Raw genomic sequence first — 15263 nt, 5'->3', positions numbered from 1 at the left:
AATACTATGTTACTGATCCAACGTTACTGATATAAAATTCATAATGCCGCGACTGCACAATGTAAAGCAATGGACATTCGCAGTAAATTATTAGCTCTGTAATAAAGCTGCATGGTCTTTACATTCCTTTATACGATACAAAGTTCCGCCAGTGAACAATGACTTCAAAACAAGAGAAGCTGTATCTGCAGTGCAAAACCTGTCTGCACCAGATTTGTCCGCAGCTAACAACAAGCTAGCCAGCTACAGCTACCTTAATTCTGAGCACAGCTCAACAAAAAGTCACAAGAAAATGCGAAAAACTATTTGCGCATCTATTCATTCAGGCTTTGTTTGAATTCAGTACTGGCGATAATTACGATTGAGACTGGAAAATATAAAAATTCATTATAAAAAATTCAACATAACGCGCTGGAAAAGATAGCAGTCTTGCTAGCTCGCACTGACAGCTGGCGCTAGTAACGTCAACACCGGAAAGGACCCCTGTGAGGTAGCCTGTCAGAAAATCACCATATCGTGTAGGAAATTAATTAAAAGTAAGAAGATTACAGTTAGTTTAGGTAATATCATCAGTGAAAATGGTTGATTTATAATCAACACAATTATTAATTGAATTGACTTTAACTTATATTCTTTTTTATGTTCTATTTTAGTGTTTCTCTGCAGTCGGTGCCAGGCCAATTTTGGTCAGCGTACAGGAAGTAAACATAAAAATGGATCTCGGTAGCAGAGTAGAATAAGGAATAATTGTTTTAGTAATAGTAAAAATGGACCGGTTTTCGTGGTCAAATGGGCTCTTGGAAATAAACGAAACTTTAGTGATCCAGCAACGAGGTGTCAGACTGTATGACGGCGATGATAAGGTATAGTTTTGTTTTCTGATAGTTAAGTTTATGGCCTAAGATAGTTTGAGAACGCAGTGATAACTTATCGGCGGTGCATATTAGGTGCTGATGCAGTTCAGGTAGAACGTTATGGTTTTAGGTGGTTAAATGCTGTGTAAGGTGATTATAACACGAAAAATGACTCAGGAACTTAATATAAGAAAATAGTAACTTCATGTCTTTTCCTGTCATTGTACCAGGCTAAGCTGGATGTTGGAGTTTCCTTGTTGAGCACCCATCGGTTGATCTGGAGGGACGTTAAAAATCATGTAAGACAGCAGTAAACAGGACTACTAACTGATTGCACCGATTGCGTGAGAATTGTGTGCTATTGTTCACAGATTTGTCCTTATGGATTGGGTGCTTACTCTCATGATGACTTCTGTATTTTTCTTGCCATCTGTAGGAATGCTGCATAGCAATGCCCCTATCACAGATCATCTTCTTTGAGGAGCAGGCAGCAGGAATAGGAAAAAGGTGAGTGTCAGTAAATAAATCTTGTGGTTTCTAACAACAGAAGGAGATCTAGGATTTCAGTATTATATTAAAAATTATCAAACAACAATAGGTTGTGTTTTTATACTTAAATGTGTAATTTGACCAACAACCTTAAATCAAGGTCCACTTACTAGCTTTTTCTGGAGTTTGTAACTGAACCTCATTGTCTTCATCAGTGGATGGAGTTTGCTCAGTTGTCATGGAGATTGCTCAGTTGTCGTCACGTGAATTAAGTTTGTAACTTTGGTCATGTGATAACTGGTGGTTGTATTTGGGGAGAATATCATAGCCCCTGTAGTTGAAACCACTATTTTCACTGTCAAGAATGAACTTTCACTGTTGTTAACAATAATCGTTTAAATTTTCAAGAAAATTGTAAATTAACTATTGATGTTTATCCTGTAGTGCAAAAATAGTTATCCACTTGCACGCCACACCTGCCAACAAGGAGCCAGGTCCCTACCAACACAGCAAGTACTCCTTCATCAAGCTGTCCTTCAAAGAACATGGGCAGATTGAGGTAGTCGCACTTGTTTCGCTTATTTTGCACCCTATAATGAGCCTTCTTTAGAGAGACTCTGTGTTTTATTCTTTATAACCTGGAACTGACATGGTGCCGTTTTCTTGTAGTTTTACAGGAGGCTAACAGAGGAAATGACTCAGAAGAGATGGGAGAACACACCAGTTTCACAACCAATCTCCACAGGAACCGGCTCTCAGGTTAGAATCTGAATAGATGTTCTTTCTCATCCGACTAGAATCCCTTCCTTATATTGTTATATTGTTTGAGTGAGATGCTAGGATGTTATGTGACTTGTTTCCACACCACAGGACTGTAACTTTACCAGCCAAACTGCCAGTGGACAGTTTAATATTTGATGATACATGGAAATGACACTCCTGTCAATTCAAATAATGTTCCACAGGAGGGCAGTGTTGTCACTATATTCTTGGTTTTGACAGTTAAAATAGTCAGAGTGTCTGCCTCTGAGTATTATGTAGGGATTTTAAAACAGCAGTATCAGAATGCATGTTGTTGATTTTGATTCTGATGTATTGCACAATTGGTAGAAATTGGCATTAACATCAAATTAGGTATAGCATCCCACAGCAGGACCAAAGTAAAAAAATAAAAGATTTTGCATAGGCTGTTACACTCACACTCATTTGGTCACGTGTCTCTAAATGAGATTACAGTAATCTTAGTTTTTGGATAAACACTATGAAATCGCTGTCACTGAAATTAGTTTGTGTATTGTAACAGCAGTTGGCCACAATTTGTTCCCTTGTCATTTGTCTTTCCTTGTCCCTCAAGGCTTGTTACCAACTTTTGAATTGCTTGTGTGTTACACTCTGTGTTTTTCTTTCCTTCACGGTCATGTAGGCAGGAAGGACGCGTGCAGTTGGGATTGTTGGCATTGAGAGGAAGATAGAGGAGAAGAGGAAAGAAACAGACAAAAACATTTCTGAGGTACTATAAAGTAAAAATACTGAAATACTGAAATGTGTGTCAGAATGGGAATTGTGGTGGTGTTGCTATAGAGTTGAAGATTTGATTAGACATTAAGTTAAGTAAACTGCCCATGTGCCATACCGTCAGCCTCCTCCAAGCCAAAGTTTTGTATTTAGCCGTATTATGATGTGTGAACATGCTGAGAATACAGACTGGTTTGGTTTAAAACGTTTCTGTGAATGCTTTGATCTGCTTTTTCCTGTAATAAAAACTTCTCATCATTGGAATTTATTGTAACTGACATGAATTCAAGCTGACCACAGTCGCTGTGACACTCATTAGGCAACCACGAAGTTATGTGTTTATACAGCCGCAGTTGGACATACTGTATATATGTTTGTCTTGAATATGTATTAAAAAAACAAAATGACATATATTTTGCTTCATGAAAGGTATGACATTGAAACAAATGGGGGTTTAAGGCCAGGGAGAATATTCAGTGTTATCATCAGTCATAGGAGTGGAGGGGTGTGTGTGCTGTGGAATGATATTTAAATCATATCTGTCACCATGAAGTTTCGTGGTTTATTTAATTATGAACATTTTTAAGAACTATTACTCATTTAGTGTCTTTTTTTTCAGGCCTTTGAGGACCTCAGTAAGCTAATGGTGAAGGTAAAGAATGCTTTCCTTTTGTATGTTCACATATCCTGTACTGGTTGATTTATAACAACAATTGTATTGTATGATCATTTAAACATCATAACGTAATGGATATCAAACCTGTGTTAAGCCCATATACTGCTATGCTGTGGGACTTGCTGAATGGGGTTTTGGGGAACTGTCTACTCTAACCAACAGGCCAAAGAGATGGTGGAGCTGTCCAGATCTATAGCCAACAAGATCAAAGACAAGCAGGGAGACATAACAGAGGACGAGGTGAGAACCTGACCAGCATAATCAGACACAGAAACAGGAGTAATACTGTAGTACTGTCCAACCTCACTGGACCATTATACACACAACTTGAGGCCTAATACACGTATGTACAAAACAAGTGTTTCTGCATGAGGCTGCTACACAATGCAATTTAGTTTTCAAGTAGTTTGCTTTTTATTAACTGTTCTGTTCTGTTTTACAGACGATTCGGTTTAAGTCCTACCTACTGAGCATGGGTATTGCTAACCCTGTTACCAGGGAAACCCATGGATCAGGTACACATTACCATTTGCAGCTGGCAAAGCAGCTGGGAGATATGCTACAGGCCCCTCTGGAGGTAGGTGTGAAGTTTTGGGCGTCATGTGTTTTGCATCTATACAGGCTACGATCATTCACTAATTTCAATCATCTCCTTCATTTCTAACTCTCTCTCACTGTCTTTCTACCACTCCCTCCTCTCAGGAGCGTGGAGGTATGATGGCTCTCACTGAGGTGTACTGTCTCGTCAACCGTGCTCGAGGGATGGAGGTAATGCTCACATAAATGTGCACACAACAACTGAAGGATTTTATGGGTCATACTTGAGTGGGCATGTATGTTCACTCTAGCTGAATTGATAATAGGAGACAACTTTGCTATCTGTACATTCACACTACACACACATCTTCAGTGGCCTGTCAGATACTGAGGTTTTTCTGTTTTTTGCTATCCGCAGCTTTTATCTCCAGAAGATTTAGTAAATGCATGCAAGATGTTTGAGTCATTGAAGCTACCGTTGAGGTGAGTTTGAGTTTTGTTTGTCTTGTATTGTTTAATGTATGCATGTGCGCATACAACATTCATACCTTAATTTGTTTATAGACCAGGCTATGTGTTTATTAAAGGAATATAGGGCAGAGTTGGCGCCTGCTTCACAGAGGCCAGGCTCTTCCTGCCTGGCTTCCTGTTGTTGGAAGTGGTGTCCAGCCCTCTGTGACTGTCATTTCCTGTCACTTCCCAGGGTTTCAAAAGAAACACTGTTTCCCTACCACGCTGGTCCTAGTACCCTCAAACTGGTTGCTGTTCTTTAGCTAGCTCCCTATTTTTTTTAACCTATTTTAAATCTGTTGACCGGATTTCTATCTCTGTCACACACACACACACACACACACACACACACACACACACACACACACACACACTCTTTCCTTCATCTGTCTTGTCCTGTTTGTAGGCTGCGTGTGTTTGACAGTGGTGTGATGGTGGTCCAGCTGCAGTCTCACAGCGAAGAGGAAATGATAGCCTCAGCACTGGACAATGTAAGCTTTACCCTTACAAACATTATACTGACAGTGACATGGTTTAGACTGATTAGACAGGCATGCTATGTTGGACATATATCTTTGAAAAATGTCTAGAGATAGGTTTTTATCTCATTCCCTGTCTTATCTCTGCATCTCATCATCTTCATATTCTGCAGGTGTCAGACAAAGGCTCTTTGACAGCAGAGGAGTTTGCAAAGCTCTTGGGTCTCTCAGTTCTTCTGTCTAAAGAGCGGTAAGTTAACGCATGGATACAGCTGAGCAGCAGTTAAACACTCGAATACTGTAGATTGAATGGCAGTATTTACCAGGAGAGCCTTCACTTTGCTTTAAGCACAAAATGTGCACTTTACCAAGACTCATCATGTCAGTCTGTCTGTTTCACTACACATTGTTCTAACAAAGACAAGTTGTCTTTGTTTCTCATTTTTATTGGTCTTCATTTCTGCATTTTGTCTCACGTTTTTCTTCTCTGCTCCCTCCTCATCTGCAGGCTGCTGCTGGCTGAGAAGATGGGCCACCTGTGTAGAGATGACTCTGTTGAGGGTTTGAGATTCTACCCAAACCTCTTCTGACCTGTTTACAGTCCTTATTGTAGAGATAGAAAAATAACTTAAACTGGGTTGCACTGTCTCTGCTGATAGACTGATGCATTAAAACAATCTACATGTACATGCTGATGTACAGCAGCAGAGTGCCTGCTGTACTGTCTGGTTTTGATCATTGAACGGTTGGTGTTCTGTTTGTGGTAGATCTCTGCAACTCCATTGTAGGTTCTACCAGCTATTTTCTATTTAGGTCTAAGAGCTAGAGTCTGTCTTTAAAGTTCATCAAGAATATACTTTTCCAGAAACTGTTCAGGAAACTGCAGATACTGTACATGCAGCAAAGTGTTCCCAGATTCACTCTGCTTGGAGGAGTGATCATCTTGTGAGTTTAGTAACAAATGGGTTTGGGTAAACTTCAGTGTACATTTTTGTTGCACCGCTGTGATTTTGAATTTCATTGATGACACATTTTTGTGTCACACAGCTTATACCTTTTTTCAAGTAGTGTGGACTGTTAAGAAAATCCCATAGCCACTGATCACGATTTCCTAACTAAAAAATACATTTATGTAATAAATGATTAAGGAATAAAGCCTGTCATGCTGTCTTATCTTCTTAGGAAGGGAAGAACAAGCCGCCCAAGTGTCTAAATACCCTACTTCACCTTTGTCTAAATAAAATAAGATGCCTGATCTGCTGTCAGTTTGATTCACAGCATATAATGTATAGGGCAGCCAAATGTCATCAGTCCCTTTATTGCAGAGGTTGTGTTATAGAAATCAGTGACTGTTTTGAAGCCAAACTGAAAGAAAGGTAAGAGCCCCTGCAAAACAAGTGCTTGTAATTTTTTGTCTACCATCTATTCACAGTATATCATATAAAGAGTAACTGCAGAAGTAGCAATGAATGCGTGAAAGCATATTGTAATAAACACCACCTGGTCTAAGTAGCTTCATGTCTGAATGTTAGACTCGCTGCTGGGAGTGTTACCACTGTACTGTTATTTTTAATCTCTGTGCGTCCCTGTAGGGCTTTTTACACAAAGAATTGAAAACTTCTTTGTTCCCATTGTGAGCTGAGCTGAGCGATAAAGGGTGTTTCATCTCCAGAGAAGCTTCCTGTTTTCTGCTGGCTCTCTGTGGAGGAAAATTGAAGGCCTGCAGAGCTCTACAGCTGATTAGATTAGACCCTGCCATGTGGTTCATTTATTGATAGTAGATGAACTCAATTGGTTCACGAAATCTTGAGATCTAATAATTAGGGATTTGTGCACGACATTGAACTTTCTGTGAACGTTTTTCTATACAAAATAGGTCCTGTTCTTGCATGCTGAGGTGGACTGATTCACTCAATGGCGCATTTTAAATTGACCCATATGCTGAATGGCCGAGTGTCATCTGTACAAATCTCTGTAATGTTTTTATTCATCAGTGGATTATACAAGAGTGACTTGTCAGTCATCTTATGTGTGTGGAAGGTTATCTGATTGTGTGAGATGAATAGTTCTGCAATTGAATACAGTGACTGCATTGTATAAAATGTTTTATTTTGTTACCCTGCCTTCTGTGCCAATTAGGATGCACAATGCTATCCTGTCTGAATATCATGAGTTTTAACAACCCCTTTACATATAAAAAAAAATATTTATGTGAGGCTGTCATTTGAAGGAGTGAATTATAGATCCATCTGTTGAATCTCACATGTCTTTCCATGTAGTCACTTTCCTCAGGCACCTGTGCTGAAGTCTTTTGATGACCCAGGTGCCTGTTGTTAAAACTGATAATCTCTTGAATGATTCACTGTATACAGTGTAATGTTAACAGCCAGAAGGAGAAAGGGTCTTTCATTTGTGCTTTAGTTTTCTATAATGCCTTTTACCTGCCGAGGTCAACTTTGTGTCAAGGTAGTGCATGTGCACTTAAAAAAAATAATATATGTGGGAGTCTCAATTTTCTCACAGAAGTTCAGAATCCAACTGAAAGAACCACTTCCAAACCAGAGAATAGTTTTGCTTCATTTTGCATGTTAATCCTCCCAGGCAGGAATATACCCATCACAACCTTTTTTTCTCCAAATATTTCCTCAATTATATAATGAATCAAGTTTTTTTCTGAAAGGAAGTAGCCTATTGGTTTGTTTACCAGTACGTCACTGGACGTTGTCGTAAATATCGAACATGATATTCAATACGCCCTGCTGTTGACCGTGAAGTGACTGTGAGCGGATCTCTCGCGCGCCCTGAACACCGGCGCGCGCCCTCGGAGAACTCCGTTGGGTCCGTGACGCTCGTGCTGCTGCCTGTCACTGAAATCATAAGCAGTCAGAAGAAGTGTGTTACCAGCACGTGGAGGGGCCGTTGTTGCGGTTGCTGTTTTGGAAAATTGGACAGGAATAATGCTGTGCTGAGTCAACAAGAGATGTGAGTACAACAGCTTTATTTTCCAACTATACAAAACTATGAACTATGTCCCAAAGGCACGAGAAAGTTGTCTAAGCAATACTTATGCTAACTGCCGAAAAAAAAGGTTTAATGACTATGAACAGAAGAAGTGACGTGATAAATAGTCTGCCTTCATCCACTTAGACCTCTGATGGCTGAGCAGATACATTTGAGTCGAGTGTAATGGAGATAAAATATTGACACTATGCTAACTATTTGGTTGGGAATTGACTATAAAACTAAAAGATGTGTTAACCTAAGAGTAAATATTAGGCCATCTTTCTGATGCAGCGACAGTGTATTAAAGAGAATTTTAGTCATTGCTGCCTCATGTGATTCGTCCATGGCTAGTGCAAAGCAGTCTGAATTTGAATGGGGGTGTAAAATGTAAGTCTCAGCTGCCTGGTACCAAAAGTTTCCAAGTTTTGGCATTTGTTTCTGAGAAAGGCAGTAGTCTACTGTGTTCCTAACAATAGAAAAACAGTCAGTGAAAAACTTTGCAAGCAACCAAACAACAAGGATTTGGCTCTACAGTACCTCATAAATATTTGTTATGGACCAAGCCCCCCTGTAGCTACTACACTTGTGTGCAGAAGGCAGCCCTCCATTCCCATTGTGAGGATGGAAGGAAGAGGAAGACGCCACTGTAAATCCAGAAAACCTCATGGTCACAGCCTTCCTGTTTTTCATACCTCAGATCAGTGCACTACGTCTTCTGTGCCTTCTCCTGTCTGATGATGCCTACAGGCACAATTGATAGTTGCCCCTGCTGCCTTCTTGTGGATTATCAGGTTATTTTGTGATTTGCCTCTGATTTGTAGAGGTCAGGGGTGGTGGAAGAGGACGGTCATGTGGTGTAGGAGAAAACAGAGGCACGGACATCGGAATGCCACAGGCTGTCTCACTGCTGCCCTTCCTGCTGGCGCTCATGGGGTATGGTGAGTGCCACCAAGCCATCTTAAACATAACTACATGTTTGAAAAGGCTGGCAGAATCAGCTATTTTAAATGAATCTGATCAAGCAAACACATGTTGACTTAAATGGGCTGTACCATCCTGTATTCTACTATGTGCCCTCATTCAAATGGGAGAGGGAAGGGGAGTAGTGGAGGGTCAGCCTCTTCCTCTTCCCACACCCTCTTTGCTTTGTGAGGATGTGAGGTATGCACAACAGGATTTACACACTACACAACACAATAGCTTTTAAAACAATATGCTACTGTGCAGCAACATTTTTACTTTTTCCCCAGGTACTGATATTGTACTAATATACTCAGAGGTACTGCTTAGCGGTTAACTAATTGAGGAACTTATGGTGTGTATGAAATATGTAGCTTACTACTATTACTATTACTATTATTACTACTATTATTACCCTGTAATAACATTATAAAGAGTTGGTCTAGACCTGCTCTATTTGTAAAGTGTCATGAGATGACTTTTGTTGTGATTTGGCGCTATATAAATAAATTGAATTGAATTGAACTACTAGTGATTCCTATCAATTGTTAATATGGATCTACAGTGTGTGTGCTGAAAACTGAGCTTATTATTTAGTCGTTCTGAGTATTTCCATAATTTTGCGGCTGTGTGGTCATTAAAATTGAACTTGGTGTCACTTGGACATGGGAAATATATCATGAGGCCAATACATAATTTATTGTTGTATAATTGTACATTGGATTTTTTGTATCATGAATCATGATGCACAATTATGCTCTACATAGCAGTTCGCATTTCTCCCACATTGATGGTGAGTGTCAACTAAAAATGACAGTTCCCATTTGACTTCCACTTTCCATACAGTCCAGACATTAATTAGACAACTTGACATATAATTGTCCACACCAACTGATATTAGGATACATCAATTCTAGAAAATGCAAATTCACATCAAGAAAATTGAAAAAGCCTCTAAAATACACAAATAATCAGTAACGACAAAATCTGTGAGACAACGTGTTAACCATAGTGGACATACTCAGAAATGTTTGTGCAAGATGCAGGAGCAATAGGTAAAATCTTCTTTCTCTTTGCCCTATCTTGTTTCTGTGCATCCTGTCCTGTAGCTTTTGCAGGGCTCAATATCTGGCCTTCCTTCCACGTTGCTCTTAGCAACGCCAGTGTATTTGTGGACTTCAGCACAAAATCCAACAGCACAAGCCTGTCTCTGGTCAACACGGAAACCAACACCACCCTTCTGACCAAGACTCTCCCCAACAACGAATTGGCTGGCAGGGTGGAGTTCAACTGCTCTTGCTTCCTGTACGCGGGAACTTTCCGGTTCCTGCTGAGGCAGACCAGCATCTCTGCTGTTTCTCGTGCTAATGGCACAGACGGCAGTAGCACGGAGGGCACTGCCTGGTGGTGGAGTTCAGAACTGCAGGTGCAGTGGCCCACCTTTCACATCGCTGTGGAGAGAGCTGGAAACCACTCAGGATCTTTTCAGGCAAGACCAGCAATATCTCAAACTTTACACTCCAAGTTGGTTTATTGTGCTGAGAATGATTACTATAGTTTCTTCTTCTGTCACTGTCACATCCAGGTTGGGATATCCACTAACGAACACTTTCAGGCTTGCTCCAGCGGCATTGACTCTGCTCTCTTCCTAGAAGTCAGCTACATGGAGTACAACCAGATAGGGCGAAACAGCATTGACAAGGTCCGAGACCGTACACGTCACCCAATCAAGCCCCTCCGTTCCCAGAGTGTTGAGCTGTCCTGCGCTTTCCCCTTCACAGAAAGAGACTTTATACGAGTGGCTCTACGTTCTCCTCATGCAGCACAGGATGTGAAGAGCTCTGAACCGCTTTACCTTTCCCGTGTCTTCTCCTATAAGCTGCTGGTGGAAAACGCCAACGTTTACAGGAGTGGTTGTGAAGGGACGATGACTGTTAAACTGATAACCCCACCTTGTGCTCACATCAATGGGAAAGTATTACTCTATAAAGATGCAGGTGTTGGAAGAGGGGTTGCTGTTTCCTCTGGGATGGGAGCAAGTGGAACAGCACTGATGGGGTTTGGACCTGAGGAGCCCTCTTCTCCTCCGTTGGCTTTTAAGTGGCTGACTCAAGGAGAGAATGAGACAGAATTCAACTGTTCTGTATTTTCCCCCGGAAGGAACAAGTACTGCTTTCGCTTTGTTTTCAACTTCAGTCGCTCCCCTAGTCCTGCACAGACCTGTTTGGTGGTTCACAGGAGTGCAGGTGAGATTTCACATTCACACAGAACAGCTGCCAAGATTATGTTTGCACTCTACTTCTGCTTGTCATTCAGTAGTGTCAGTGGAGCAGGGGTGCAGTGGTTTGCTCAATAAGACTTGCATTTTGCTTTATTCATCCATATTTTTGATAAAATCCAGTGGTGGATAAAACCCAGTCACTAATTGAGAAATGGCCTCATTAGAGAGTAGGCAAGAGGCCTCTTTCACAGGGGACATTTTGACTTGCCACAGCAGAAAAACCACAGGTGTTAAAATTAAAAGTTGATGATGATAGCTGCTTTGGTTTCAGGGTCCTATTGTGCCTGCTGGTTCATTGTCACACTGTCATGACTTTCTAGGACACTTGAATAAAATGTTGATGTTATTAGTAACACCTGTGCTTTTCCTACTATGACAAAAATGTCTGCTGTGAAAAAGGCCTCTGTTGCAAGGTATAAACCACAATGTCCAAATCAGATAAATGGTTTTTTTCTCAGTCATTTGTAGGCTGATGGTATGACTAGCTATTTATTACTCATTTTATATTTTTGTATGTATTATATGCTAAGAGAATCAACAAATTGGTATTTTAAACCGATTCAGTGTAGTCACATTTTAGATATAGTAAACATATTTAACTGTTACTCTTGTTCGTTGTCTGTTTTTTTAGGTCATTCCACATTTATAAATAGCAATATCCATGATTGCATCATGAAAAAAGGCTCACAGATCTACATTAAAAATGATATCAGTCAGTTTGATGGTGCATTACTACGCATTAAAGTCACACTTTAAGAAGAGAAAATAAAGATCACATGACTGATGGCTATTTTAGGGCCTGTTAGACTGAAATAGTCATCTTTTGTTATAGTTTTTTTTTGATAGTGAGGTGGAGGGTGACCTAGTATGTCGTATAGTATGTTATGCAAATGCGGTGTGCAACTGAGCGTCATCAAATAAAAATATCAGCATATCACCACAATACTGAAAATAGGCAACGTAATCTGCAGCTGACAGGCCATGCCACTATATTAACCCTGGTACATTCCAGTGTAGCACAGTACATAATGTCACATCATACTGAAGCATCAACCTCCGCACATAACCAGTTATTCAGTTGTTTTGCATACAGACACAATTGAGTCATTCATAAGAAATTCTAATGCTCGACACCATTAAATATATAGAAGCCACACTATATTTGCTACATATATTTGCCATTTACCAAATTAAATGGAAATCCATTGAATAAGGTGCCTCATGGTCATGTTGACACATTACAATTAATATAACATTATTATTATTATTCAAACATGGGAGTAAATCAGCCACAACTGCCACATTGTTGTTGTAGAAAGTTGCTTGCAGCTGTGTCCTCACCTCGTCTATTTTGGGGTTAAAGCATTAACTTGTGGATGTCATGTGAACCATCATGATATAATGGTTGAGCCTTTTTCAACTCCGTGTAAAAGGGTGCGATTTGTTATACTATTACTGGCTTTTTTATTACCTCATCCCAGCACTGCATGAAATTGAAAATCTTTTCTCATAATATGGATGAGGATAGCAGAGCGGGCTTGTTGGCATGTGATCATTTGGGCTTGTAAACATATCAATTTCTCTGCAGTCAACATTTTTTTTTCTGTTGTTCTGCAGAGTCATGGGGCCCATGGCAGCCATGGAGCGTGTGCAGTGTGAGCTGTGGAGATGGGGTGAGGGAACGAGTGCGTGAGTGTTTGCTGCCCTCAGGTGTGGGAGGGATGCAGTGCACTGGCATGGTGAAGGAACAGTCCCTCTGCTCACTGGTGGACTGTGTTGGTCAGTCTCTTCACCCCTCATCGCCTTTTTTTTTCGCTCTATCTGTCCCTTGATTTTCTGCAGAATTTCACTGTCTCATTTTCCTCATCTTTTCTAGACTAGAAAATTAAACAAAATGCACTGTGGAGCATGCAGACTTCACATATTAACATATTTCCCTTTCTTCCACAGTGCTGCCTGCTCCTTCTCCATCCCTTCCCCCTGTACCAGTTGCACCCCTAGGTGGTAACATTGTCGTGGTGGCTGGTATCTTGCTTTGTCTGGCTGTGATTCTGGCGACTGTTGTGGTGACTGTGTGGCGAAAGCTTTGCCAGACCCCTCCGTGCAGCTCTGTCCGCAGAGGCTCCATGCATTCCCCTGCAGGCCGCAAGCTCTCCGATGAAGCCTCCATTTGTGGCCACAGCCTCCAGAGACCCAGCCTGTCTGATGGCCATGGCCCACCAGGGAGCGTGGGTGTGGGTGTAGCCCAGAAAGACACTCCTTTTCTGAGCAGTCAGCCTATCTCGCAGACCCTCGTGATACCTGTCTCACAGGACCCAGAAAGGCTGTCCCCGACAGGTCAGAAGTTGTTGCCACCAATATTTGGGTATGTTGCAAGAATATTGTCTACTTTTATCACACATAGAACAAACTTATTCTGTCACTCCCCAGTCTTAGAAACTAAAATAAAATTGTCTCTCTAGGTACCGGTTGGCGCAGCAGCAGTTGAAAGAAATGAAGAAGAAGGGGTTAAAGGAAGCCACACAGCTATACCATGTCTCCTCAAGCCCAGTCCATGACACCTTGGTAGAGACAACTGCTTCACCCACCAACTCCCCCATCTCTACACCAACTGAATTCACTCATTCCCCGTTGCCTTTGGGCCTCCAGGACGACGTCAACCTAAACCATTTTTGTATTGCAGCTCCCTTTTCTGAGCCACCATCACAGACTTCTAGGGTCACGCCAGACAGACTGAGTCCCAGAGTGGAGCTGGTCTTAGGTCCTCTTGTCTCTGCTCATGCAAGTAGGGGCAGCTCAAAATGGCGGGACCGTACCGCTGACTGGGTGGAGATGGTAGAGAGGACTGGGTTAGCAGGTCTCAGAGGAGGAGGAGGAGGAGGAGGAGGAGGAGGAGATGCAGGAATGGGAAACTCCTATCATAAGAATCCAAATTTTCGCCGCACCTCCAGTTTTAATGACACCAAACCACAGCCTCTACCCTCTGCACAGCCCAGACAGTTCAGAGAAAGGAGCATGACCCAGGTCGCCTATCCAGCTTTATTTATGTGTATTTATATACTGTGGGTCATATTTGTGTAGGTCTTTTTAATTAACAAAAGATCATACGCTGTCCTTTTCAGGTGGGATCTCGGACCCTTCCTGAAGGAAGTTGTTGGACCAAAGAAGGATGGGAGAGGCAGCCATACTGTTCTTACCCCATTCCAGAGCATGGGGCCACAGAGTGGGCTAAATCCAGACCCCAGAGAAATGACCACAGGAAGCCCTGGATAGAGAAAGCTGTTCCCTCTCACAATCATGAACTCAAACATACAGGAACCAACACAAACAACATTTCAGCATCTGGGAAACATGCTAAAGCAGACCTCAGTGGCACTGGGGAAAGGCAAAGGAGTGGTGGGGGAATCTCAGGGATTGGGGGTCCAACAGTGGAGCCTGCCAGCCTGAGTGTGGATCGCGCAGAGCGGGCCGAGCAGAACTGGAACCGTCGTGGACCATCACCTATCCAGAGGAACATCCTGGCCCGGAAATTAAAGGAGGCTCAGGCCTGCTCTGGGGTCAGGGGGCGGCAGCGCAGCTCCACCTTCAGTGTGTCATCCTCGGAGCAGAGGAAAGGCCGCTGCCGCTCTCTGCCAATGTCCGGAGACTACAGCACCAGTGGTGACTCGCCCTACAGGCTGAGTGAGGCGGAGCAGAGGATGTTGGACCTAGATCTGTCCTCCTTTGTAGGCGAAGAGGAGTAGGTCACACTTGTTTGTAGTAAACTACAATACTTTAACCTCATCTTAACACAGACTCATATCAGTGAAGAAGATTGTATTGGAAGTTAGAGGTTTAGGGAGTTTGCTTTTTTTTTCTTGAAAGATATTTATGTTTCTGTTTCAAAAACAAATGTCTATTGAATTTTTAAATTGTAATTGTTTAAATATGTCAAATGTTGGCACTATAACTGAACAAAC

At 41.7% G+C, this 15263-nt stretch overlaps 2 protein-coding genes across 4 annotated transcripts; both read left to right on the top strand.

Moving 5' to 3' along the window:
- The first annotated feature begins 720 nt into the window (after positions 1 to 720).
- vps36 (vacuolar protein sorting 36 homolog) lies at positions 721 to 6315 on the top strand. 3 transcript variants are annotated; one of them, XM_070917333.1, is made up of 14 exons: positions 721 to 836; positions 1085 to 1153; positions 1291 to 1361; positions 1788 to 1902; positions 2013 to 2102; positions 2767 to 2853; positions 3478 to 3510; positions 3697 to 3774; positions 3977 to 4111; positions 4237 to 4302; positions 4490 to 4554; positions 4988 to 5072; positions 5234 to 5310; positions 5569 to 6315. In XM_070917333.1, exons 1-14 carry the CDS (start codon positions 768 to 770, stop codon positions 5648 to 5650), a joined length of 1122 nt encoding a protein of 373 aa, XP_070773434.1. In that variant the 5' UTR covers positions 721 to 767; the 3' UTR covers positions 5651 to 6315. The 3 variants fall into 3 exon arrangements, with proteins under 3 accessions (XP_070773434.1, XP_070773433.1, XP_070773435.1); XM_070917332.1 differs by having other exon boundaries at positions 721 to 863; XM_070917334.1 differs by lacking the exon at positions 1085 to 1153 and having other exon boundaries at positions 721 to 863.
- A 2634-nt stretch (positions 6316 to 8949) lies between these two features.
- Positions 8950 to 15103, top strand: LOC139295781 (thrombospondin type-1 domain-containing protein 1). The gene is made up of 7 exons (XM_070918039.1): positions 8950 to 9001; positions 10133 to 10512; positions 10609 to 11269; positions 12922 to 13083; positions 13255 to 13669; positions 13767 to 14328; positions 14427 to 15103. The coding sequence occupies exons 1-7, from the start codon at positions 8950 to 8952 to the stop codon at positions 15045 to 15047; spliced, it is 2853 nt and encodes a 950-aa protein (XP_070774140.1). The 3' UTR covers positions 15048 to 15103.
- The last annotated feature ends 160 nt before the right edge of the window (positions 15104 to 15263 follow it).

Source organism: Enoplosus armatus, chromosome 13, assembly GCF_043641665.1.
Source record: "Enoplosus armatus isolate fEnoArm2 chromosome 13, fEnoArm2.hap1, whole genome shotgun sequence".
Classification (NCBI taxonomy): Eukaryota; Metazoa; Chordata; class Actinopteri; order Centrarchiformes; family Enoplosidae; genus Enoplosus; species Enoplosus armatus.
The sequence above is the reverse complement of the archived record's forward strand: the minus strand, read 5'-3'. Positions and strand labels throughout refer to the sequence as shown.